The sequence below is a fragment of the Archocentrus centrarchus genome, chromosome 5 (genome assembly GCF_007364275.1).
Source record: "Archocentrus centrarchus isolate MPI-CPG fArcCen1 chromosome 5, fArcCen1, whole genome shotgun sequence".
In the NCBI taxonomy this organism is placed as follows: Eukaryota; Metazoa; Chordata; class Actinopteri; order Cichliformes; family Cichlidae; genus Archocentrus; species Archocentrus centrarchus.
Genome location: NC_044350.1, coordinates 33,833,016 through 33,860,235, shown reverse-complemented (window position 1 = coordinate 33,860,235; position 27,220 = coordinate 33,833,016). Strand labels below are relative to the sequence as shown.

The window sequence follows — 27,220 nt, the reverse complement described above, 5'->3', positions numbered from 1 at the left end:
AACTTTTACTCTAAATCCACTCATACTTTTGATTAATCCTGCAGACACACTGAACCCGTTGCGTGACCTCACTCTCAGAGGTGTGATTCTGGAGCTGGCTCTAACTTGTGGATTACAGGTTGTGATTTTTAGCGCACGTGTGTGTGTGTGTGTGTGTGTGTGTGTGTGTGTGTGTGTGTGTGTGTGTGTGTGTGTGTGTGTGTGTGTGTGTGTGCAGCTTTTGAACACATTAATCTGGTTTGTGAAGCAGGGCTGGGTCTGACAGCTGCTTTAAAATCCACGCGGGCTGGAGGACCTGTCAGAGTGCTGCTGAGTGCCTGTCAGAGAGCGTCTCACTGTAGCCAAACTGCTGTGGAAGGTCTGGAAAGATGACATCAGAGCCAAAACAGTCGAGTAAGTACTCCAACTTTTAGATGTATTAACCGAAGTTCATCATATCTCGTTTGAGTCCCTTTTACCTGCCTGCATACAATGTGTGGACATGAATGAATATTTTCTTATTTACATGAGATGGTTTGTCAAAAAATAATCCTAAAATATCAGGTTTTGAAAAGAGTTGCATCCACATCAAACTAAAAATAAGATCATGTTGTGCTCTTAGCTCACATGACCGCAGTCACCTTTCCAGTTTCTAGAACTCTTAGTGGGAGCTGCTGGGAGCAGGAATGTATGCCTTACAACAACAAGAGAACAATTATTCAAATCATAGAAGATTTTTATGTGAGTTTCCATGATTTTTTTGGTGTGTGTGTGTGTGTGTGTGTGTGTGTGTGTGTGTGTGTGTGTGTGTGTGTTAATTCAGACGTGTCCTGTAACTTCAAAATTAAACTGAATTCAGGCCAGTTTTAGTTCAGAAATCCTTCTAAATTCATACCATCATAATCAGTTTGAGTCTCCTGCATAAGTCTGCATTGCATCTGAATAAGATCAGTGTTTTTGTTTATTACACTTTATTAGATTATTGTGGTTACTTTTGCCCTTTTATTGAGAAGGCATCTATAAATAACCAGTTAATGCTTCAGGATGAGTTGGCCTAAAAAGACTGATGCTAAAGAGAGGAAATAAAGGCGGAAAAGTAAAAAGGCCAGTTTGAAAAGATAAATACATCCTCATTGTGGGGTTCAGTCCTGTAGTGAAGAACAGCTCATCTGACCTTTCAGGCAAGCATAAGTAAACATAAATAAATAAAACTCATGTAGCATTTCTAGCAGTAAACATTGTCTTTTTCAGTCTTTGAGGAGAAAATCTCTTTACGGGCTGCATCTGCAAATCATCAGTGAATTTCTTACAGCAGCTCCTCTCTGACAAACTGAAATCAGTGTTTCCAAATTTGAGCCCAGCACTTTTGTGGTGACAGCTATTTGGGAACAGCGCTGGTCGTTATGGCTTTTTTAAAATTTATATTTTATCTTTAACACACGTACCCAATACCAGACAAAAAGGGTACCTGTTCTCCCTGACGCTGAAGATCGTTCTTCATCGTTTTATGTTTGGAGCTTATCTGGGGTATTTGATTCTGTTCTTATTACAAATGTAATAAACTGTTCAGTGTTAAAACAATGATGACAAATTATCTTCTTTAGATTTCATATTGGGGCGTTTGTGAGCAAATAGTTGCTTACTGGCACATCCAGCACACGCTGAGCAACAATTCTCATCTTGAATTGTGCTTTCGGTCCATCTGAAGTCATGAGTTTTCCTTATGTATGATTTTCTGATGGGTCTGTGTGTCACTGCTTCCAGCTTCAGAGGTTACAGATAACCAAAACAGTTATTAATGCAGAGTCAGAGCTGCCCCACAAGTGCATTCCCTCATTAAAACCTCTCAGATGGTTCAATGTGTATTTTAGGCAACCCTTTGCATGTGTTTAGCCAAAGAAAAAAAGGCTCATAATTTCTCTGCCTAAGTCCTGCAGATTTATATGTTAGGAAATTTTTTTTTTTTTAATTCTCACTCTACACCACAGTATGAGTATTATGAGTAATAATGACGATTAAAATGTAAACAGTTAACTACAACATGAAAGCAGGTGAGTGCATTTTTCCTTCCCTCACACCACACCCCCCAAAACCAAACTCACCCACTAAGCTCAGGTGACTTCACCTGTTCTAACAAAAGGCAGCAGATTCATTTTCCCCTCACAGGTTGAGAAACGACATCATCAGTTTTTCACGTTAAATTTTCTGTCTGCTCGTGTCCAACCTGGCCCTGTTACAAAGTTTCACACTAGTTTTACACTAGAAATTTCTATACAGAGGAAGCTGAATGGTTTAGATAGTGTCTCCAAACTTGCCTTTTTAAGAAGCCCTCTCACTGTTGTACACTGAGGTTTCCATGTGATTAATCAGCACAGTGCTTTCATGTGCATTAATCTGGAGGCATTAAACGAGAAGTTGGTGGATCTTTAATCATCTTTGTCTCTTACAGCTCTAACCAGGTTTGGCAGCATGGTGATCATATTTGTGCCGCTGAGGATTAGCAGAGCTCTCCACAGAGCTCAAGTGACACACGAGCATTGTGTAAATTTCTCATCCTGTCCTGTTGCGGCATGTCCAGTCCGCGCATATCTTTCCTCACGTTTACTTCAGATCAGTGACATTTTACACTCTTATGACTGTTTAAACTTTTGTATCCACCCTGCCCTACCCAAAGTTTCTGTTGCTCAATTTTCTAGAGAGCACAGTGACTTTTAAGAAAGCCCTTCATCTGAACTGTTTTAGCACCAAGAAGGTTTCTATGTGACAAGATTCAGGCTTGCCTTCCATAACCTGCAGGTCAAAGTCTGTCAAGGAAACCAAGTTAAAATACAACAGGTAAACAGGTTTTTTATGAAGGAAGACACCTGAAACACTTTAATTAAAAAAGTAAGACATTTATTGTATCAAAGAATCAGAAAATATACACACATGGCCATGTGGGGACTCAGAGGATGAGTGTGCTCTCTTTCTCCCTGAGCCCGTGTTCCTGTCTATCCATAACATCTTTATACTCCTGTTATCTAAACATAATCTCTGGGCGCTCCGAGTTGTCCTTCATCATTCAGTCTCGTTCCAGCTGGTTTTTCCTGACCCATATTCCTCTCAATCATGAGCACATCTTCTTCCTGATGTTCTAATTTAATCAATACAGAGAAATCTTGTCCAGATTAATGACAGATCATGGTGACATTGGTGATGTTTTAATTGTATGTTCTGTGGCCGGTCCTCAAGATAGGATGCACTGAAAGAGAGAAGTTAGTCTAGAACTTTCTGATCTGTTGCTCTCTGTCTAATGTATTATTTAATTGTTTATTATTTGGTTGATTCACTGTTTATTAATTATTTTACTGGAGTTTACCTTTAAACACTTGTGCTTTATTCATTAAAAAAATAATCCCTAACAAATATATCAGGAGATTATTGATATATCGAGGGCTTGGAGCCATAGGGGTGTAAGTGACATTTCGCCAACTTCACAGGAGAGCCAAAACAAAACAAAAAATAACCATGGTTTGCTCTTACTCTGTATACTGATTTTAGTGTTTTTAAGCATGTTTCTTTTTACAAATTGATGACACAGTGCTTAATGAACAATATTGTCTTTGTCATAAATGCACATATGCCCTTGTGACACCAACTTCTTGTGTGCATTCTGATTTAAGTCTTTTTTGTGGAATAAATCTAGTTCTATTAATATTTTACTACTGTAATTTTGACAGTAGATATAGCACATCAAGAGCTTTCATTTGATATATATATCTTTTTTAAGCTCCTATGGATACAAGAACTCAATATATGAAAAAAAACTGTAATAAACTAAAAAGCTGACTTCATTTTGAAACCCAACTTTCAGAGATTCTCGTTTCCAATTTGTTTCTTTTTTCTTGCAGTTTTTAAGAGCGTGAATCTCAACTGTGAGACCAACAACGCTGAACACCGCACCAAAAAACTCTCACAGGATCAGCTGATCGTGAGGCGAGGACAGCCGTTCACCGTGACAGCTGAACTGACGCAGCCTTTCTACCCTGACCGTGACCCGCTCACCTTCACTGCAGTAACAGGTTGGTCTGTCATTAAATAATGCTGTTATCAAAAGTAACCAATCTCAGCAAAGGACTGGAAATTAGCTTGAATACATGGTGCACTGTAAATGGTTAATGGAAACATATATAAACCCAATAAAAATATGACATAATGCCGGGTCGTGATTTTAGGGGTCCTGCATGTTCCATTTTTAGCCGAAATGAAGTGGAATCAATCCTGTATGAAACCCAATTAAAACCAAAGTGTCCAAAAAAAAATCAGTGGGATGAGCAGGTTCCAATGCAGGCTGTTTATTAGACACATCGGTTACACAAAACACAAAGAACTAGAACTAGAACTAGACCACACACACACACACACACAGATGGGCACAAGAAAGCAGAAGAGCAAAGGAAAGAGAGAAACAAAGAGACAGAGAAAGAGAAAGACAGAGCAAAAGCAGGCGCAGCATTTTAGAACCTGAAGATCCTAACTCTGCCCTCTTGCCTTTGACCCCTCTACATTTGCATAAAGTGTCACCTCCTGAAACCCGATCGCTGACCAATCACCTTTGGGCTCTACTAACCAGCTCCTCTTTTCACGTTGTTTAAAAAAGAACCCAACATCTCTGGCAGAGTGATGGATGTTCTTCCAATTAAACCTCTGCTATAAAAACAGTTTTGGACAGTTTTTTAATTAGACAGAATTTATACCCACACTAATTCATATTACACAGACACAGGTGGATCTACAGAACCAAACTTCAAGGGACACAGAGTCACAAAGCAACTTGAATTATATCATAAAGGTGATGCAATGTTAGATTCAACTCATTGTACGCACAAGGCACACAACAAAATGATCGTGCCAGATCACTCATCCAGAGACGAGCATGTGCGGTCATGCAGCCAGAGACCAGCACTACTGTTGGGCAATGTGGTTTAAGTGTCTTGCCCAAGGACACAACGCAGCGTAGGGACAGGGGCTTGAACTGGCAAGGCAAGGCAAGCACCTACCCTCTGCGCCACTGCACCAGCATTTAGTTATTTATCTTGCTATATTGTATTTTTAATCACCCACTCCTCTCTGTCATGTAGTGCAGTTCTGTTGAACATTCTCAGCCTTCGAAATCCAGCATTGTGATGTGTTTCCACTGAGTCCAATTATATTTTTTTTTTATCTGTGACCACTGTGCTTCCACTCTACAGGAGAACAACCATCCGAGGATCTGGGGACAAAGTCGTGCTTTGGTATCCCAAACAAAATCCAGCGTTCATCATCAGCAAAGGCAGTGTGGAAGGTGGATCTTGGGAAGATATCCAACCCAGCAACCGGCTCCTTGAGTTTGACCATTACCCCCCCAGCTGACACTCCAGTTGGACAGTACGACCTATTTGCAAGACTTAAGGACACGGAAACATTGCTGACAACTCTGGTCGTGCTTTTCAATCCCTGGTGTCCGGGTAGGTTTATTAGCTTTCTGTCTATCATTACTGTTCATGGGTTGTTGTTTTTCCTTAAAATCATTCCCTATGCATCTGTTGATCTGTCTGTCTCATGTATTTCTCTGTAGATGACTCAGTGTCTCTGTCTGATGAGGCAGAGAGACAGGAGTATGTGATGAATGAACAAGGTATAATCTACAATGGAAGTGGGAACTACCTCTCATCTATTCCCTGGGACTTTGGACAGGTATACACACACACACACACACACACACACACACACACACACACACACACACACACACAATGTAGTGGATCAACGATGTTCAACTTATTAAACAGAAACTAAAAATCACTGCATTAATAACAGGGTCAACAATTAGTCTTTTTATTCTAATGATTTAATTCAGCCACTGAATATGAATAATAAATAATGCTGATTGCTGCTCCGATGCACCAATAAAGCAAAATAAAAATGGTTACCACGACAGATCGTGCACAGCATGTCAAAATCCATTGTGGTAAAACAAAATACGGACAAGACAAAACAAATAAACACCTTCTTGATTGCATGCTGCTATGCTTTCAACAGAAAGCGCAACCAGCATCAGACTCTGCAGGAGCAAATAAGATGCTCATGCCTGCTAATAGCTTGCAAGAATTAAGGATGTACTCGCCCACAAACGACTCAGTGAGACTTAACGCAATTGCTTTGATTATTTTTGACTATAAGCATGAACAGAGTCGATATTCCATGAAGTATGAATAACTTACAACACTGCAGTTTAAAATCAGCTGCTTTCTTCTTGTCCAGTTTGAGCAGGATATGGTGAAGATTTGTCTGATGATGTTGGACGTCAACCCCAAACACCTGGCAAACGCAGCTAACGACGTTTCTGCTCGCTGTAACCCCATCTATGTCAGCCGTGTGGTCAGCGCCATGGTAGGATATATGCTCCATGTGTCCTGCATAGAACATGCATAGCACAACAAGCTGGTAATTTAGTGTTTTACATAAAATATTGAAAGGCAAGCCAGTAGAACAGCTCAGTATTATTCATTCCACAAATTGAGAGCTGGTTGAAGAAGGCAGCAAACGTATATGGTCCTGTTTTTAATATATATGTAACAAAACATATTGTCATTTTAAGGGGAGCCTAATCTCACTTATGTAAATCGCATTATGAGAAGGACAACTTTGCTTCCCTTTTTATTCCAGATCAACAGTGCAGATGACTGTGGTGTCCTGCAGGGACGGTGGGCAGGTCCCTTTTGGGGTGGAGTTGCACCCTCTCACTGGTCTGGCAGCTATCCCATCCTCAAGCAGTGGTACAACATTGGCTGCAACCCAGTCAAGTATGGACAGTGCTGGGTATTTGCTGGTGTGATGTGTTCAGGTACTAACTCTGCGCATCCTTAACTCAAGTGCAACTGCCTCTTTAATTCAAATAGTAAATATCTAAGTACTTAATATACCAATATATCTATTAAAAAGTGTCTAGACCAGGGCTCTTCCACTCCAAGCCTCGAGGTCCGGTGTCCTGCAGGTTTTAGATGTGTCTCTGCTTCAACACACCTGAGTCAAATATAGAAGTCATTAGCAGGACTCTGGAGAACTTGACTGCATACTGAGGAGGTAATTCAGCCATTTGATTCAGGTGTGTTGGATCAGGGACACATCTAAAACCTGCAGGACAGGTGCTCTCGAGGCCTGGAGTTGAAGAGCCCTGGTCTAGACAAACAAAATGAGTACAAGCACAGATACCACAAATAGCCTTAAATCTGAACAGGGCCCTACTCCTACATTCATTTACAGCCTACTTTGCTGGTTACGACAATTCAACTGCTTGTTAATCCAAATGTCTAATCAGCCAATCACATGGCAGCATCTCAAGGCCTCTCAAGTGCAACCCCAGCTAGTCTCAAGAGCTTAAAAAAAATGGAGAGTCCCAGGTTTTTAAAAACAAATGCAGGTTGTCCCCTTTGGAGCTGGTTGTTGACCCACTATTAATCATGTGCATTATCACATGAGTTAAGGTGTGAAAAAAGGCGTGGGTCATAACCACCAGGGCTTTTAAGGGAAACCACTGTAAGACCTTGCCCCACCTTATCACATGACCTATTGAGGTCACCTGAAGTGGGGGTTGAGGCACCTGGGAAGGGATCTCAAGGATGTATTGTAGGTGGCTGACAAGTGGTGTCATACACATAACGATGAATAAAATGTTTAACAATTAATAGGAAAACTAATGTTCCATTTGTCAAATGTCTTATCAACTTGTTCTCTCTGTGTTTGGGGTTCCAGTAATGCGTCTGCTGGGCATCCCGTGCCGCGTGGTCACCAACTACCAGTCAGCTCATGACACCAACAAGAATCTGATCATTGATGTTTATCACGCTGACTATGGAGTCAGAGAGAAAGAGTCCAAGGACAGTATCTGGTAAGACAAAAAGCTCATATGAGTCATTTTGAGAATAGACTAGAAAGCACAAACAACACACGCACTTACAGGGGAATAAATATGTGACAAATATACAAAATCTAACATTATTGCACAAATGCCAGATATTGCACAGAGGAGAGTTATGATATATTGAAGTGAAGTGTGCAGAAGTGACCAGTGAGTCAGTGAAGCTATTGTTGGGTATTACGAAGGCAAATAGAGTGAGGTACCGATCAGTGAGCTTCATCACTCTTCCCCAGTACCCTAAACTTTATTCAGCAAACAAAACTGAGTACAGTCAAATCGAGCCAAGCCGAGGGTTACTAGTGGAAATTTGACTTCCTTGCCTTCATCAGACCAAGGGAATTTGTTTGTTGCTTGTGGGGTCTCGTTTCAAGACCTCCTAAGACCTACAAGAAAAAAGTCATCTGCTACCTACAACAACTTGAAAAGGAAAAAGTCATTGACCCCCCCACTTACTACCATCTGTACCCTGGAGAAACTACTCCATGCATTCATGGACTCCCAAAGATCCACAAAGGAGTCCCACTCCGACCCATTATCAGCAGTATAAACTCGGTCACCTACAACATCTCCAAACACCTCGCCACCATCTTATCACCGCTTGTTGGCAACACACCCCACCACACTGAAAACTCCAGATTTTACCAAAAAGGTCCACAATCTTGTACTGAATCCAGATGAAACCATGGTGTCCTCTGATGTGGTTTCACTTTTCACTTGCATACCCACAACTGAGGCAGTGGAGACCGTCAGAAGACGACTACAGGATGACGACTCCTTACAGAACAGAACCAGCTTCACCCCAGATCAGATTTGTGCACTTTTAGACCTCTGCCTCACCACAACATATTTCAAATACAATGATGGATTCTTCAGACAGAAGCATGAATGTGCCATGGGCTCCCCAATGTCACCCATTGTAGCCAACCTTTACATGGAGGAAGTGGAAAGTAAAGCTCTTGGTTCTTTCAAAGGTGTGGCGCCTAGCCACTGGTACAGATATGTGAATGACACCTGGGTCAAAATCAAAACCCAAGAAGTAGAAGCCTTCACTCGTCACATTAACTCAGTGGATAAATACATATGTTTTACCAGGGAGGACACCAGAGATAACAAGTTACCATTCCTGGACTGGAAAGCGGTCCCTCTGTGGCAGAAGGTAAACAAAAGGAACACACACATATTAAGAAAGCCCTAAAAACATGTGGTTACCCCAACTGGGCTTTCATCAAATCAGCAACAATGCACAGGAATGAAGGTCAAACACAAACTACAGAGAATAAGAATGACAAGAGTCAAGTCAAGTTTATTTACAAAGCACATTTAAAACAACGACGTTGACCAAAGTGCTGTACAAGATCTTTAACCCCAAGGACTATACTAAATTAAAAAAATAAATAAAATAAAATAAATAAAAACATTAAAAAAAACAATAAATAACATAAAACAACTAAAAAAACATTTAAAACAAATACCATAAAATACCATAAAGCAATCGTCTAAAAGGAGGTAGCACTGCAGCCAAATGCAAGAGGAACAACTTTGTCCTCCCTTATGTGGCAGCTTGTCAGAGAAACTCAGAAGAATTTTCTCCAAGAATGACATCCCAGAATACTTCAAACCAAGTCACACCCTAAGGCAAAGACTGGTCCATCCCAAGGACAAACCTCCAAACACACAAGATCAGCAACGTAGTGTCTGCTGTCCAGGGCAGTGAAGAGTGCTCGGACCTCTACACCGGAGAAACCAAACAGCCTCTTCACAAACGATGGCACAACATAGAAGAGCCACCTCGACAGGACAAGACTCAGCTGTATGTCTGCATCTGAGGGTCAAAGGTCACTCTTTTGAGGATGCCAATGTTCACATTTTGGACAGGGAAGACAGATGGTTTGAAAGAGGAGTAAAAGAAGCATCTGTGTCTACTGTAAACAACCATCACTGAACAAAGGAGGTGGATTACGTCACCAGCTTTCCCCCACTTACAGTGCTGTCCTGAGCTCCCTCCCCAGACGTCTCAGCCCCCATTCACACCTTTGTTCCAGTGACCTCAATAGGCCACATGAAACAATGGAGCAAAGTCCTAAATTGGTTTGATCTGAAACCACTGATTGAAATGACCCACGCCTCCTTTCACACCTTGGCACATGTGTTTACGCACATGAACAATAGAGGGTCATAACCACCTCCAGGAGACCACGCCCACAGGGGTTTAAATACCGGGGTCTCTCCACCTTTGGTTGAGAACTGAAGAAGCCTTTTGGATGAGAGGAGGAACGTCTTCAAGAAATAAAAAAAAGTCCAGTCGCCTTTTTTTCAAGCTCCAGAGACTATTCCTGACTTCGCGCCATTACCCATAATTCATAGCGGAAACCGGTAGTTTACTTCCGTTTGCACTGCTGTTTACGGTTGCGGGCTTACACAAAATGTTCATTGAAACATTTTGACACTGCAGTTTCTTTTACCTGGCCTAAATGGTACCACATCGGAGGTGGATACATTGCAAGGATGTTTTAAAAAGCAGCGAGGTAACAGTGCCTCACCCGTCACTTGTGTAAATGACATGAAATTATGGCCTGAAGTCAGCTACATCCACATTATCAGTTACCATGTTTTTTTCCGAAGGTGTTGATGGCGGGGAATCACGTAATTATAAGAGCACCAGATTACCTTCAAAGCAATAAAATCAATAAAGTAATGCTTAACAAACAAGGCGAGGTTGTTTTCCTTAAAGCAGCTGTAGAGCCGAGCAAGAGCATCGGCCAAGCTAAGCGCTTAGCATGGGTGGAGCGGTGGAGACAGTCAGCTGTTCCTGAATCGCTGATTAGGGAAATCATGTAGTGATACTGCAGCTATTCTGTGGAAGGTAAATCACTGATCTGGATATCAGAGTGTTCAGATCACTGAAACAGAAACACTGGACTGGCCGAAGGCTGTGATCGAGGAGACACGCAGCTGTCATCTTGCTAACTGCTACGTGTTTACATGAAGGCAGGCATTGTTTAAGCTTTGTGTAGGCTGTATGCTGTAGTGTCACACTATAAATAAAATAACGTAAACAAATAAGAGGCTGTACATTAAAGGAAAACTTAAAACATAAGGAAAAATACAGTAATAGGATGTGCAACTGGGTAGTATAATTAGGGGAAAAAGGAACAAATTTACAGAATAAAATATTGTGGAAAAAAATGTACAGACTGATGTAGTGACAACCGACAACAGCACAAGTTGAACCCGAGCTCATGTTCCAACTAATAAAGCACAAAGTAACCGAATTTTGTCATTAACTCTGGCTGACTTTGGGTAACCGGAAGTGTAAAACCGTACAGCGGAAGTAGCACTCTGTCAAAAAAACCTGTGGATACTTAGCTTGGCTTGTAGCTGGTAACTAGCTTGCTCGTCTACTGTAGGTCAGCTCAGCGAAGAGGAGAGATGCAGTGGAACTTTATTCCCTTACAGGAAGCGAGGACAGCGAACAGTGCTATACCAACATTTCAGTCATAACTGAGCCAAAACTCTTGTTGGGGCTGCAGCATCTGGCAATCAGGCATAACTTACTTTCCATCGCCACCTAACACACTTTTTCCCTCGCACTCCACTCCCGCGCTAACCCGCAGACACACAAACAGGGGGCGGAGAAAGTGGGTGGTCTCTCTTAGCCTACAACACACAACCTGTGGCTTGAAATACATTACCCATAAGGCTACAGTCTTAAAGGGGAAGGCTCTGCCTGTAACACTGAAAACTATGACGCGCTGCTTCACGTCTACGCGCGCTCCTGATTTTCATTCATGCGCGTTCACGTGTGGATTCCTTCGAGTCGCGCTTCTGCGCGCGCGTTCTTGTTTAATTTCAGATAAAAAAGCGGCCGAAAATCCTTTGAAGGTTCTAATGTCTGTGATCGTGATCGCTGATGACGTCACAAAACAGAAGGCATACATTGGATGTCTGACACTCAGCACTTCAGAAAAACAAGATAGAAACGCAGGAGCTCAAACTTGAGAATGTCAACAATGAAAAAACACGAAGCTAAAATTACAACCGTGGTCACAGCAGAGGACTTCTTACCAGCTTTTAATGGCTATTTTGAGAAGTTCTCTGAATTACAGTGGAGCATGATAAAAGATGGTGTTTGGGACTCAGATGCTAAAGCACTTCTGGCTGATCTGATTTCTGAAATCATTCAGATCGCCGCTGCCAAAAACATGAGAATTGTTCTGCCTCTGATTCAAAGCCAGACGATCAGGGGAGAAAGCCCAGAAGATGTAATGGAGAACATAAATACATCTCTTGGAGACTCTGTCTCAGACAGCATTGCCAGCTCTCTCAATGTCCTGAAACAGACATGTAAGAGCGCTCAAAAGCTGACGCAGATGATTGAGGAGGAGGTCACGGAGAAGGTCAACGCGGCCATCTCTCTGCTCACACAGAGCCCCAATTTGCCATCAGACCCTTCTATCTACGTCAATGGAAGAGTAAGCAACATAAAGAAACTGCGTCGCATGGTTTCGTCTGCTGCCTCGTGCCTGAGAAGGTATATACGTCGGCTTGAGCGCTGCTGCATGGGAAGGGAAGATCATTCAAGCTCCAGTGATGAAAGCACAACATCCATCACCACAGTGAAATCAGCCACCGGTAAGGTTTCTTCAATTCTCACAAAATGGATTAAACACACAGATATCACAGGGGATGATACTCCTGATGGTGTGGAAGAAGGCATGGACATGGGGCTCACAGACAAAGCAGCAGCAGTGGAGAAACATGAAGAAAGCGAGGAGTTCACACACACCGAGGGACGAGCGGAAAACATCCACGATCCAATCTCGGCAGAAAAGGCTGCATCAGAATTAGTGGAAATAGCATTTGAAAAACAGGAGTCCAGTGATGCATCTTGCTCACCCAAACACGCCTCTGACAGGAGTTTAATGATCAGTAAAGTGAGAGACTTCTTCACCTCAAATTTACCATCTACAGGCTTAGCCAAACAAAATGTCCGCGAAAAACTGTTTTTCATGTTTGCGGAAAAACAGTTTGAAAAAATGAGAAAAGGGTTGAAAAGAAAACTTAGGTTAAACAGGAAATATTTGATTTCTCTGTTAAACATGGCCAAACCCCCCCAGGATGACAGACAGACCCCCCCTGAGAGTAGTGATTTAAGCCTCCCAGGATCAGTGCCTCAAACTCCTCGTCCTGAGTCTTCTACGTCCTCCCGTACTTCTATACAGACGCCAGCCCCGGAGAGCACAGGTAAACGTTGTTCTCCTTTCAACTTTGACACCATCAAGTCATATGTTATCAATTTGTATAACAAACTGACAAAGAAAGAAGAACATTGCATTGGTCCCGATGATCTGGAAAACACTGGAAATAGCGTGGAACTCAGGAATATTACGAGGGAACTGACGGACAAAATATTTGATCTTCTAACGATCAACGACAAATATGAAAAACCGGTGCCTGTGATGGGAAGATCTCTCTCAGAATCTGTGATCTCCAGGACTCCAGTAGACGGCTCACGGCGCCGGTTTTCACATGAAGTCCTCTATGTTCTCATAGAAGACTTAGTAGAAAAGTACGTGCAGAAGATTGTCCTCTGGCTGGAGAATAAAGAGTTAGATCAAACTATTCAAGCTGATCTAGTCTCTGGGGCACTAGGAGACATCCAGGACCTTATTGGAACAGCCCCGACCCCAACAGAGGCTTTGTCAGATGCTTTGGAACAAAGTGGCAGAGAATCTGCAGCATCCTGCCCTTCAAGGCCAGCATCTGCTTTGAGTACAGCAGAGCAGAGCATCTGTCTGGATGAAAGCTCTGCTACATCCACAGCCCAGTCACAGCCCAGGATCAGCTTATTGCCGGAAAAAAGCTCTGCTAGGTCCAGACGCTCTGCATCACCATTGAGGTCCGAGAGCATGTCTGTGGAAGAAAGCTCTGCTAGGTCCAGACGCTCTGCATCACCATTAAGGTCTGAGGGCACGTCTCTGGAAGAAAGCTCTGCTAGGTCCAGACGCTCTGCATCACCATTAAGGTCCAAGAGCCCGTCTCTGGAAGAAAGCTCTGCTAGGTCCAGACGCTCTGCATCACCATTGAGGTCCGAGAGCCCGTCTTGTGAAGAAAGCTCTTCTACATCCAGTGACTCTGCATCAACATTAAGGTCTGAGTGCTCAAGTCTGGAAGAAATCTCTGCTACATCCAGTCACCCAGTTCCTGCATTCAGGCGTAGGGTCAGATTATTGCCACAAAAAAGTTCTACTAGATACAGACACTCTGCGCCAACATTAAGGCCCAGGAGCACATCTCCAGAAGAACGATATATTAGATCCTGTCACTCCGCGCCAGTATCAAGGCCCAAGTGCAAACATCTGAAAATAATATCTGAGCGTAAACTGGCCTCTCTTCCTGGGGCTTCAAAAGGTCACATCACTCAGCCGTCACCCTCTGAAAAGTCTGAGCAGGGTCTGTCACAAGTGTCTGTGTCATCATTTGATGCTGAGAAAATATCCAAAAACCTCACTTCCTTTCTGTTAATCCGGATCATCACAAAATCCAGGAAGCAACATCTTCTGTCTAGCAAGGAAACAAAAATCGTCTTGGACCGTCTCGAAGATTTGGTGAACCAACATATCAGCAACATAGAGTCTGCCGGAAGTCTGGAGGACTCCATGTACCAATTCACCAAATCCTTATCTAAAAGACTCATCAAGGAGTTTGGATCCCCAGACAAGGTGTTGGAGGCTGCTATGGCCTATGATTCATCTTTTGATGAAGCTGTCCTGAGGAACCTAAAAATGGATCTCGGTGTCTTCCCTAGTCCTCCCCCAAAGAAGTCCAAAATTTCCAGATTCTGTTCAGCAGTGGGAAAAGCTTTTCTTAAGCCCTTTAGGTGCTTCTGTAAGGGCAGCAATGATTAAATGATGGTTTAAACATCACCCCGTCTCCTTTTTGAGTCCCAACATTCCCAACCGGTCGCGGCAGATGGCCGCCCCTCCCTGAGCCTGGTTCTGCCGGAGGTTTCTTCCTGTTCAAAGGGAGTTGTTCCTCCCCACCGTCGCCGAGTGCTTGCTCATAGGGGATCATTTGATTGTTGGGATTTCTCTCTGGTACTGTAGAGAGTACCAGAGAGAAAGATGTTTCGTACTGTAGAGTCTTTACCCTACAGTACGAAACATCTTAAGGAGACGGATTCTTTTAATTTGGCCCTTTCTAATCTTGAGTTGTACTGTTTTAAAATTGGCATCAATAAAAAAAAAAAAAAAAAAAAAAAAATCTTTTCATTTTTTTTCTTGTGTTGTCAAATATAAAAAAAGTGTTGCATATGTACATTAGTCATTGGTTCCTGTATTTTACGGTATTAGAGTATTAAAATAGACTGTTGTGATTTTGCACTCTAATCATAAAATATTTAATTCAACATGTGGTCGCCAGATTGTCATCAACTTTGTGGGGTAACGTGGCTTCCTTAGTTTTTCTGTATAATGAAAAACACTGTCACTTTATGTTCTTTGCTCCAGTCAGTATTGCTATGGCAACTAAAAGATGCTATCACAATAAAATATAACTGAAGGTCATTTATGCAGTCAGCTCATTAAAACCGTGGTTGTAATAGTAGTGAACGACCCTGTTGAGGATCATGTCTGCAGTGATGTTTGCATGATTCTCTCTACACTTGTTCTGTTTGGTCCTGAATCATCGCTGATCTCTCCTTCTCATTAATACCAGAGCTCAGTGGTTCTCATGAAATGTGTCAACATCGACCCACTCCTCACACTAACTTCAGCTTAAACATACTTTGAACCTTAACATTTACTGTATGTCAAGTATTTCAAGTAAACACTTGGGGAAAAAAAATAAGAAATAAGTCTTTTCATAAAGAAAACCCTTGAAAAATTTACACATTTTCCAGCATGTCAAAGTTTGGAATATAACAATATGAAAATGCATTAGAAAATAACATTTCTGTATTATCCAACAAGGTATGAAACTCCCTCTTCACAAACCTTTAAATAAAACAGCGCATGTATGAAATTACCCATATTAAAAACACACACTCCCTCTCACATGCCGTTAGTACACACACACACACACACACACACACACACACACACAATGCTACACAGCACCACACTTCTCCCTGCTTGGTAAGATTATTGATGACAAGTTGAGTAATTTGTCTTTTTAAACAAGACGCGAAAATATCTTTTGACTCTGAGGACGTTCACACTGCAATTAAGGCCAGCTTATTAACGATGCACAGATGTGGATACAGAATTTCTGCTCTCCTTTATTCATCACACATGACTTTTCCTTCCACAGAGGAATCACTGCTGGCACAAATGGACCAGTCACAGTTTAGCACATCCATTCACAGTGCACATGCTTACTTCACTTTAAATGCCCAAGTCAGTGAAAGAGGGAGGGGTGGTTAAAAGGTTCCCATAATAAAGGAACCTATTTGCTTCAAATTTCCATAAATTACTTCTAACCTCAGCTGTTATTTTACTTCAAGATGCACTAATAGGATCGAGTTTTTTTTCCTTCCCTAAACCAGATGCAATTTAAAAAGTAAAAGTCTGATTATAGATTGAATCAATTAGTTTGCATCTTAATTTATGTCAGATTTATGAGTTTTAGTCACTGATGTTTTTGGATAAACCATTGGCCAGTCTCAATTATGGTTTTATACTGTAAAAGTATACTGCAGTAACTTTATTCACAGGACCCAAAATGTTTGTTAGAACACAAACTTATCGACATACTTGGGAAAACAAATTAGTATTGCATAAGCACGATTTCTATGAGGGGGGGTATCCCCTTGTGGCCTCCAAACCGCGGCAAACGAAGGCTACATTTAGATGAGCTTTAGAAGTGGGACTGGCCCCGCTGGCCTGTAATGATGCATTCATCCTTGAAATGCAGACTTCTTCCACGGCAGCCTCTGAATTGTGATGAAGCGTGTGTTTGCATGTACACCTGGAGAGTTTGATGCTCTTACCTGAAAACGAGCAAAAGCAGTGAGATAATCTGGATATTCTGCACACACACACACACACACACACACACACAGAACATCGTCAGCGACTGCTGGAGCAGCTGAACTGTGATTGATTGGCTGACAGCAGCTGGCCTTTGCAGCATCCTTGTCTGAGTAATATGCATTGCTGCTGATATGAACTTTATATGTCCAACAGCTTAAACTGTCACTTGGTACAGTATGCCACTGCACATTTTCATAAATTTTTATCAATAAATTTTACTTCAATCATTTTAAACAATAGTAAACAGGTCCAGTGCATTCTGCAGAAATGCAGTTGAAACTATCAGATCAAATTTAGCTACTGATATTGATAAAGCTGCACACACATTTTGCTGCCTCTCTTTCCCGGCTGTTTCCACCTCCCCATCACCCCTCAGTGCACAACTACAAGAAAAAAAGTCATCTGCTACCTACAACAACTGGAAAAGGAAAAAGTTATTGACCCCCCCACTTACTACCGTCTGTACCCTGGAGAAGCCACTCCATGCATTCATGGACTCCCGAAGATCCACAAAGAAGGAGTCCCACTCCGACCCATTATCAGCAGTATAAACTCGGTCACCTACAACATTTCCAAACACCTCGCCACCATCTTATCACCGCTTGTTGGCAACACACCCCACCACACTGAAAACTCCACAGATTTTACCAACAAGGTCCATAATCTTGTACTGAATCCAGATGAAACCATGGTGTCCTCTGATGTGGTTTCACTTTTCACTTGCATACCCACAACTGAGGCAGTGGAGACCGTCAGAAGACGACTACAGGAAGACGATTCCTTACAGAACAGAACCAGCTTCACCCCAGATCAGATTTGTGCAATTTTAGACCTCTGCCTTACCACAACATATTTCAAATACAATGATGGATTCTTCAGACAGAAGCATGGATGTGCCATGGGCTCCCCAGTGTCACCCATTGTAGCCAACCTTTACATGGAGGAAGTGGATAAATAGATACAATACACTGGTTACCATCCCTGGACTGTGCGGTGCTTATTGAGGAAGATGGAAGCTTCAAGATTGAAGTCTACCAGAAGCCCACACACACAGACCAGTATCTCCTCTTTGACTCCCACCACCCTCTGGAACACAAACTTGGGGTGATCAGGACCCTCTGAGGCAGAAGGGAAACAAAAGTAACACACACATATTAAGAAAGCCCTAAAAACATGTGGTTACCCCAACTGGGCTTTCATCAAATCAGCCAAGATGCACAGGAAAGAAGGTCAAACACAAACTAGAGAGAATAAGAATGACAAGAGGAACAACAAGAATTTTCTCCAAATATGACATCCCAGAATACTTTAAATCAAGTCACACTCAGACAAGGACGAAACTCCCAAACACAAGATCAGCAACGTAGTGTCTGCTGTCCAGTGCAGTGAAGTGTTCGGACCTCTACACTGGAGAAACCAAACAGCCTCTTCACAAACGATGGCACAACATAGAAGAGCCACCTTGACAGGACAAGACTCAGCTGTACGCCTGCATCTGAAGGTCGAAGGTCACTCTTTTGAGGATGCCAGTGTTCACATTTTTGGACAGGGAAGACAGATGGTTTGGAAGAGGAGTAAAAGAAGCATCTGTGTCCACTGTAAACAACCAACAGTTTTCTCCCCCTTACAGTGCTGTCCTGAGCTCCCTCCCCAGGCATCGCAACCCCCATTAATACCTTTGTTCAGGTAACCTTAATAGGTCACTTGATACAATTGGGCCACTGCACCAGCATTTAGTTATTTATCTTGCTATATTGTATTTTTAATCACCCACTCCTCTCTGTCATGTAGTGCAGTTTGTTGATCCAGCATTGTGATGTGTTTCCACTGAGTCCAATGCCTGAATGTTGTGTTGTGTATGTGTTTAAGGAACTTCCATGTCTGGGTGGAATGTTGGATGAAGCGACCTGACCTGGCAAAAGATGGTAAATATGACGGCTGGCAAGTAGTGGATCCAACACCACAGGAGAAGAGTGATGGTAGGAAATCTCTCCTCTCCACAGATTTTCTTCCATTATTATCTAATGACTTTTATTTCCTTGCCTTAACTTTTTTCTACTATAATTTGTTGCAAGTAAATATGAGATTAAGTTCTGTGAAAGTACTGGTTTTAAACAATGACTTTTGTTTGAATGAGTTGTTTTCACCTCCAAGATTGTAGTCCGATATAAAGTGTCATTAAATTAGGATGAAAATTATTCTGTTAACAGAGTGTGTTCTTTATTTCATGGCTTTTCTTGATTCTGCTCTTACAGGTGCATACTGCTGCGGTCCAGCCTCAGTCAAAGCCATCCTGGATGGAGAAACTGATCTCAAATATGATGTCCCATTTGTCTTTGCTGAGGTCAATGCTGACTGCATGGACTGGCTGGTTAGTGAACAGAGCTCCACTCTATAAATCCATGAATATCTCATTTAGCAGGTATCTCATTTAGCAGGACCATTAGTGAAAAAGAGGAGCAGTCTTTAGTATAATATGAATACTTTTGCTTCTAGTTTTGTCTTCTAAATTGTTTCTTTCTTTGTGTTCTGGCAGTGTAAAGCTAATGGTACAATGTTGAAGATCTTCTCTGACACCAAGAGGGTCGGACAGAACATCTCCACCAAAGCTGTTGGGTCCAACACAAGGGTGGACATCACAGACAACTACAAGTTCAAAGAAGGTGAGTTCACCTGGCACACCTGTAGCCATCCTGTTATAATGTCAGATGTCAAAGGGAGAAGGCATTAGTGACTTGTCAATCAGAGGTTACCAGTATCCTAAAGGATATCCCATGTCGTGGTCCATTTTTCCAAAAATGGGACCGTTATTCACAAAATGAACAGCTTGATGTTTCACATAAAGCCCGAAACTAGCAGTTGATACCAAATAACTCGTCAGGTTATTTGCCTATAAAACCAAATTCTGTTTGCACTGAAGAAGTTTAGAAAGAATGGAGGTTTAAGGCTCTTTCCACACTGACTTTGCTTTTCAGACCACGATGCTGCATCCATCTTTTTATACACACTCTAAGGTGCTAATGTTAGACTGTCTTCAGTTGTTTGAGTCATTTATTATATTCAGTACAAAAATGGATTGATGAGAATTTGCAAACGAAATTACAGATTTTTTTTTTGTGTATGTGTGACTTGGTTGTCTGATAGTAATAAGAAGGTTTAAAGGAATGTTTTATATAGGTTTAAAAAAGACAAAGACAATGATTTTTTTTTTAATGGTCAAATCACGTTAGAAATGAATTTTTTCACTCTTGAAATTAACCAAGAGAAATTTCCACCTTACAGGGACTAAGAAGGAGAGAGATGTCTTTAAATATGCCCTCACCAGAAATGACTACAAAAATGAGAAGGATAAGGTTAATGGAAATATAACCAATCCAGCCCTGAATGGAGGAAATATGGGTGGAGCTGGAAGCGAAGGGACTCAGAGCACCGTTCAACTGCCACCCATATCCATGCGATTTGAAGAGGTACGGTACAGTTCTTGTTGTATCTCTTTACGTTTAGAGCTATTAAAGCAGCTCTTATTTATACTTTACTGTGGATTTTCTAACTACTACAAGTGAACGACAAGCAACCTTTGTTGCCTTGATCACATTACTTTAAATAAGCTCTTAAAAAATAAAAACTCATCCAATTCTTCAGTCCCAAAGAACAATGAAAGGACAAATAGAAACACAGCAAAGTCAATTTGCTCTTAATAAATAATAAATCTTAATAAATAATTTACTCAAATGTCTACAGTATAACTAAAACCTCTATAGTGCTTTTCTAAAAGAAAAAAAAACTCACAGACTGTTTTAAGTAAATATCATACATCCTACTGGAGTAGGGAATCATATCTTATTCCTCTCTTTGTGGTGCTGCAGGTATCCAAACCTATTAAGGGTAAGGATGTGAGCCTGAACCTGGTGCTGCGCAGTGTGAGCAGCACTGCCAGGTCAGTGTCCATCAGTATCAGCGTCCAGGCCATGAGGTACAATGGCTCACTGGCTGAAAACATCCAGGCTGAGATGAAGGACCAGACACTGCTGCCTGGGAAAGGTGACTCCTCTGCTGAGATTTTCTCTGAACACAAATGTTCCTGTAAAGTCTACTGTAAATCTCTCCCACTCCCTCTGTTTCCTCCAGATCTGTCCATCCCTATCTTGGTCCCATACTCGGTGTATCATAAACCAATGGTGGACAGTCAGAGCATGAAGATTTCAGCTGTGGTCACAGACAAGCAGAAGCCAAATAATGCATATCTCGCTGAAAATGATGTTGTGCTGTTGAATCCTCCAATCTCCATCACAGTGAGTAAATAACTACCATCTCCTTGTCTGTGTAATCATTATGTACCTGCCATATTATCTGACTGCTATTGATATCTCCTATTGAAGTGGGTTGAATGGTAAATACTAATATTTAAAATGCAATATAAAACAGTCTGCAGCTATGCCAACATCTGCGAATACGAATACGAATACCTTTATTAGTCCCACAATGGGGAAATTACAGTTAACAGAACACCCATCCAAGAAATACAAACACAAACAGGGGAGACAGGTGTCTGAGGTCATGCAGCCGTTTTACCGGCGCTACCTTTAGCAGGAAAACAGAAAGAGATACACTGGGATAGGTGGGTTCAAAAAAAACACCTCAGCAAAGCAGTAGCGCATTTAAAGCCTGGACAGCACTAGGGTGGGTAGGGGAGGGTCTGCCAGAGCAGGATACTGTGATGGCCACGCAGCTTCCACGACTGGCAGTTCATGATAATGTTCATGAAGCCATTCTTGGCCATGGCGGTCCTTTGAGCAAATGACACTATCCTTTACATGTTAATTTGCTCAGAATGACAATGATGATGTTGTAATAAGCAGGAATTATATTTAATTAAGAACTGGTTCTTACATTTGGAAGAGGATGGATGGATAGATGGATGGACATTTGCTGAATTAGCACAAAACGAAAAAAGCACCATTTTTAGTGATGAACATATCATTTATTTGGAGGTGAACAATCATTTGCACCATCTACCTTATAGAAACCTGGTTACTGCAGGTTGATTATGTTATGATATCAACACCCCGAGTCACACTAACTCTTAGAATCCTTGAAGCACAGGCCGAGGAGGAGGAGTAGCAGCAATCGTCCACTCCAGCTTATTAATTAACCACAGGCGCACTGAAACGCTGACTCTTAGTCTTGTCCACCCTAATTGTAAAATTCAAAAATCAGTTATATTTGTTATTATCTATCATCCACCTGGTCCTTACTCAGACTTTTAATCTGATTTAGTGCTCAGTTCAGATAAAATAATTATAGTGGGTGATTTTAACCTCCATGAAAATGATGCTGAAAATGAGAGCCTCAACACTGCATTTAATCTACTGTTAGAATTAACTGGCTTCTCTCAAAATGCCTCCAATCAGAAGTGCCTGACTCTGCGTATCATGGTCCAGGGCCATTTGCCAGTTCTCTTTTCATTTGAGATTCTTCTGTTGTTTCAGTGTTCACTTGGTTTTGATTCTTAGTTCATTATGGGTTATAGGTCCTGTTATTAGTTATAGGTATTTACATTGAATCCCTGTTCCCTGTGTTGTCTTTGTGCTCCGGTGTCTGTCCTGTCCCTCTGTGTCTAAGTCCTTGGCCTCATGCGTTTTTGTATTCAGCTGTGTCAAGTCTGTGTTTGTGTCTTGTTTGGTCACTTCCTGTTCTATTTTGGCAGTCCCTTGTTCCCTGTGCTTTGTGTTGAGTTTTGATTCCTTTTTGTTTTTACTCTCATTTGGCTCACCTGTTGTTCCCTGCTGTGTCCACTCTCCCCAATTACCTTGTGTGTATTTATACCCTCAGTTCTTCTCTGTTCTTTGTTGCATCAACGTCTGTGCCCCCATGTTTCTCTATCCAGTAAGCTTGTCTAGTTACCAAGGTTCTGTTTAGTAGATCCCATCCTGCCTTGGATTATTGTATTTTGTTTTGTACTGAATAAGAGCCCCCAGTAATAAAGCTATTTTGAGTTCAGCTCTGCTTCATGTGTCTGTATTTGGGTCCAACCCAGCCTGCCACGCAGCCACATATGGCAACATGGTGTAACTCACAAACACGCTGGAGAGGAAATCACCTTGCTAATTTAGAAGACGCTCATTTAGCCTGGAAAAAGCTAGGATGTCTTACATTCATCTTTAATTGAAGCAAAGAAGAACCCCAGCTCTGTAGAGCTGAGCAGTCCTTTAACCGTTACTAGTAATGAGTTTTTATTTTAACCTCTCTATTTTTAAGATTAGGCTTAAAACTTTCCTTTTTGATCAAACTTATAGTTCGGGCTGGATCAGGTGACCCTGAACCCTCCCTTAGTTATGCTGCTATAGGCCTAGGCTGCTGGGGGGTTCCTAATGATGCATTGAGTGTTTCTTTTTCACTCACCTCTTTTCACTCTTCCTGTGTTTGTACGGCACTCTGCATTTGATGATTAGTTATTATTTATCTCTAGCTCTCTTCCACCTTAAGCCGGTCGATGACTGCCCCTCCCTGAGCCTGGTTCTGCAGGTTTATTCCTGTTAAAAGCGAGTTTTTTCTTCCCACTGTCACCAAATGCTTGCCTGTAGGGGGTCATTTTTATTGCTGGGGCCTGTATGGGTTTTTGCAGGTTGGGAGCAATGCTATACATGCAAAAAAAATTAACTTTAAGTTTTTGTGTTTCAGCTTCTTAGTCCAGCGAGACTGAATCGAAGGACAGCTGTTGAAGTGGTTTTCATGAACCCGGTCAATGAGACACTGAGGGAGTGTTCTCTGACTATCTCTGGAAGTGGTCTAGTAGATGGGGAGGATGAGTACAAGTAAGTGTGTGTATATAATGTACCCTTATTGGGATTTTTGATGCTATTCAACATTTTTTGTATAGTTATTCACAGCAAATTCTCTTTGGCTTCATATCCAAAAACCCACAGCAGGCCCTTGGTCCAGTGGGTATGTTTTGCTCTTTGTTCTGCCTTAAGTACTGCTCCTTGCAGCAGACTCCAATCAGAAGTTATAGTAGAAGTACTTAATGTCAGGTAGAGAAGTGCTCCAGTTAGCCATCTTTTTTTAGTTTGAATATTAATAAAAACCTTTACTTAGTTGCCAGCATCACCTTTTTGCCTCCTCTGTGCAAACGTCCAACATACCTGAGAGATCATTCTGTTAAATGCCTTTGCTTACGCTAACATTGGCAGTCAGGCTTAGTAGTCACATGTAGGTGGTTATCAGTTAACACAGGGTTCATCACTCAATCTGTCTATAAGTTTGTTCCCATGACAGGGGTGGGGTTGGCAGTATCTGACCAATCACAAACATGGACAGGTGTGTTAGCAGCAGCTGATTTCACTGAGGAAAATAACACTAGAATATTAGAAACACATGAAGAGCTTAAACACACAATATAGTCTTAAAGCAACACAGCAGCTGCAGTCTAATCACCACAGTGTGAGTGTGTAAGAGAGGAAAACCACTACACAGTCGTTTAATTTTAAAAATTGTATGGCTGTGTCGGTGCATTTCTCAGATAAACTGGAAAAGATCTACTACATTAATAAAGTCTGTTAGGAGCCAAGAAGGAAATTCAGCAAAATGCTGACAGGGAAAGTTAACAGCCCAATGCTCTGTACACAGAAGACTCTGCAGCCTCGCTGGTGTTTAAGTCTTTAGGCTCATAGATGAATGGAACAATAAAGTTCTTGTAAAAAAAAAAAAGGTCAGAGGGAATATTATGATAGGATGTAGGTGAAAATATTTCTGAAGAACTGATTGATCAGTAAGCGGTGTTTCTTGGTGATGTACTCCTGTAAGAGGTATACCACCTTTTTAACACAGAGAAACCAGGGCTGACTCTGAAGCTACCTCGATAAGCCAAATCCTGCTTGAAAGCACAGGCCTCTGGACTTCCTGGGGAATGTTAACATTGTTAACATGAAACGAGGGGGCGTCTGCTTATAAATGTCTTTACAACAATCTGAAAAGATGACTTTTCAGTCTTTAACCAAATCTCAACATTGTTTAGATGCCTGACAAAGTTTCAGCAGGTTTCCGGTGAGATCTTACTTTGTGGAAAATGTAAAGTTGAACCCACAAACTAAACATTAATATTACCTGTTCTACATTCGTCTTTTGTTTCCTGTAGACTTCCAGATCTGAAGCCAAGCAACAGGGTACGCATCACTTCTTTCTTTGTTCCCCTGAAGACCGGCGAGAAGACTCTCGTGGCTAACTTCGACTGCTCCTCCTTCAGACACATCAAGTGCGTCTGCACTGTCAATGTCACACCATAAATCATCCTTTTACTCAGACATTTAAAAAATAAAGCAGTTGGAGCTGGACATTTTATTTACTTGTGTTTACACAGCTGTTCATATTATCATAGTTATTGTCTTATAACTACTATTATACCTCCAGGTGTTTCTTGTGTGTATTTTTGCCTTGCTTGATTTTCAGAAACTTGAGTCAGACCCTATAGACTCCTGTGTTAAAATGCCCGACTAATCTGATTGCTGCTAAGGTGTGCCGAGGCAGGCAGTAACTGTGTGCCAGGCCGCACCTCAGCTAATTAAAGTCACTGTCACCATTATCTTTGTTTTTTATACCATTGTTAGTCATCTGTTCAGCTGTGACCTTCCACCACACGCTTGTGCTACTGGACAGAAAGTGCAGCACTGATGTTTCATATAAATGTCACATTTTGTATACGTCGTCAGCGGCACCATGTGCACTGTTATAGAAGCTGACACTACTGTATATTGTCAGCCAGTTCAGGTGCAGACTCTCGGCAGGTTCTCATGCCAACACGAAAGATTACAAAACACAAGAATGCAGCTAAACCTGATGTACAAACAGCAAATTGAAAAGGGGACGCACACCCGCATTCTCACTGTGTAACAATTTTTTCAGACATTGAGCTTTAACTATTCTTAAAATATATATCAATCAGTACCCTCCTTGCAACCTTGCAACTGGACCTCTTCACAGTTTATGAGCACAGTGACAGTAAGCTTTCCCTGCTCTTGTAGTAATTCCTCTGTACTGTACATCAACTGCTGTTAAAGTGCCTCCCAGTGGCTGAGAAGTGAACTGCACTATGCCAAACTGTTACATTTGCACTGTTTTATAGATTTTTTTTTCTGCATATACAAATAAAACAGTTATTGGAAGCTGGTTGCCATTTTTGTCTTTCTGTGATATTTGAAGAAAATGTGGTCACTGGATTGAAAATCAGTTTTTTGAGAGCGACCTGACTGAGATGGAAGCACACATTATGACACAGCCACAGGGTCTCATCAGTCCACAGAATATTCTCCCAAAATAATCAAAAAGATCTCTTTTTTTTTTTGCCAGATGTGAGATGAGCATTTGTGTTCTTTTTAGTCAGCAGTGGTTTTGACCTTGGAGCTCTCCCATGGGTGTCCCTTTTGCCCAGTCTCTTTCTTATTGTTGAATCATGAACTCTGATCTTAACTGAGGCAAGCGAGGCTTGCAGTTCTTCAGATGGTGTTTTTGGTTCTGTGACCTTCTGGAGTAATTTTGGTAGGCTGACCACACCTGGGAAGGTTCTGCACTGATCCAGGTTTTCTGAATTTGTGGATAATGGCTCTCACCGTGGTTCTCTGGAGTCCCAAAGCCTTAGAAATGGCCTTGTAACCCTTTCCAGATTGGCAGATGTCAGTGACTTTGTTTCTCATCTGTTCTTGAGTTTCTTTAGATTATGCCATGATGTGCTGAAATCTTTTAGCCTTCTTCACTTTGTCATTTTAAGGGATTTCTTGATTGAATAGGTCTGGCAGTAATCAGGCCTGGTAGGTTTGAATAGCTTTTTCCCTTAATAAATGAAATAATCATTTATCGTTGTCTAATATTAAAATTTGCTTCAAGTAAGCGTGACAAATATGTAAAAAAAAAAGCAAACAAATAAAAAAACAAGAAGGGGTAAATACCTTTTCACAGCGCTGTATTCACACAAGGAAAAGAAAATGCATTGTAAATGTATTACTATTATTGTGCATCTTTCAAATGCAGGAAAGGTCAGAAAGGGGTACTGAAATATGACAGTACAACAAAAAAAATATAATCAATAAAATACAGTAAGAGCATTAAAAGAAATGCATCTTAAGAGCAGTAATCAATAAATTAACAGATCTACTTTCGATTCGAAAACAGACCTTTAGACATTGGAGTTCTTCATGGTACCATCGCGAGATTTGTCTCTTGCTCTCTAAATAGAAACTGAACAACTGCTTCTCCCTATCTCATGATGCGTTCAAATTCT

The 27,220-nt window shown here is 41.5% G+C and overlaps 2 protein-coding genes across 3 annotated transcripts; both read left to right on the top strand.

Annotated features, from left to right (window-relative positions):
• Window positions 1–254: 254 nt before the first annotated feature.
• tgm8 (transglutaminase 8) lies at window positions 255–26,079 on the top strand. Of its 2 annotated transcripts, none has more exons than XM_030728986.1 (15): window positions 255–393; window positions 3,870–4,040; window positions 5,211–5,465; window positions 5,576–5,694; window positions 6,262–6,390; window positions 6,667–6,844; window positions 7,753–7,888; window positions 18,820–18,875; window positions 19,206–19,321; window positions 19,487–19,613; window positions 20,233–20,417; window positions 20,817–20,991; window positions 21,079–21,242; window positions 23,632–23,765; window positions 25,085–26,079. In XM_030728986.1, exons 1-15 carry the CDS (start codon window positions 369–371, stop codon window positions 25,230–25,232), a joined length of 2,118 nt encoding a protein of 705 aa, XP_030584846.1. In that variant the 5' UTR covers window positions 255–368; the 3' UTR covers window positions 25,233–26,079. The 2 variants fall into 2 exon arrangements, with proteins under 2 accessions (XP_030584846.1, XP_030584845.1); XM_030728985.1 differs by having other exon boundaries at window positions 18,820–18,929.
• LOC115780043 (uncharacterized) lies at window positions 11,773–15,144 on the top strand. Its single transcript, XM_030728983.1, has 2 exons — window positions 11,773–13,817; window positions 13,944–15,144. The coding sequence occupies exons 1-2, from the start codon at window positions 11,920–11,922 to the stop codon at window positions 14,824–14,826; spliced, it is 2,781 nt and encodes a 926-aa protein (XP_030584843.1). The 5' UTR covers window positions 11,773–11,919; the 3' UTR covers window positions 14,827–15,144.
• Window positions 26,080–27,220: the final 1,141 nt, after the last annotated feature.

What these genes read in the sequence shown, in the direction of transcription:
- tgm8 (XM_030728985.1), top strand. Translation starts at nt 369, where the DNA reads ATGACATCAGAGCCAAAACAGTCGA. An exon ending in GCCGTGTGGTCAGCGCCATG is followed by an intron (nt 6,391 to 6,666) that starts GTAGGATATATG and finishes TTTTTATTCCAG; the next exon opens with ATCAACAGTGCAGATGACTG. An exon ending in ACCACAGGAGAAGAGTGATG is followed by an intron (nt 18,930 to 19,205) that starts GTAGGAAATCTC and finishes CTGCTCTTACAG; the next exon opens with GTGCATACTGCTGCGGTCCA.
- LOC115780043 (XM_030728983.1), top strand. Translation starts at nt 11,920, where the DNA reads ATGTCAACAATGAAAAAACACGAAGCTAAAATTACAACCGTGGTCACA. An exon ending in CGCTCTGCATCACCATTGAG is followed by an intron (nt 13,818 to 13,943) that starts GTCCGAGAGCAT and finishes ATCACCATTAAG; the next exon opens with GTCCAAGAGCCCGTCTCTGG.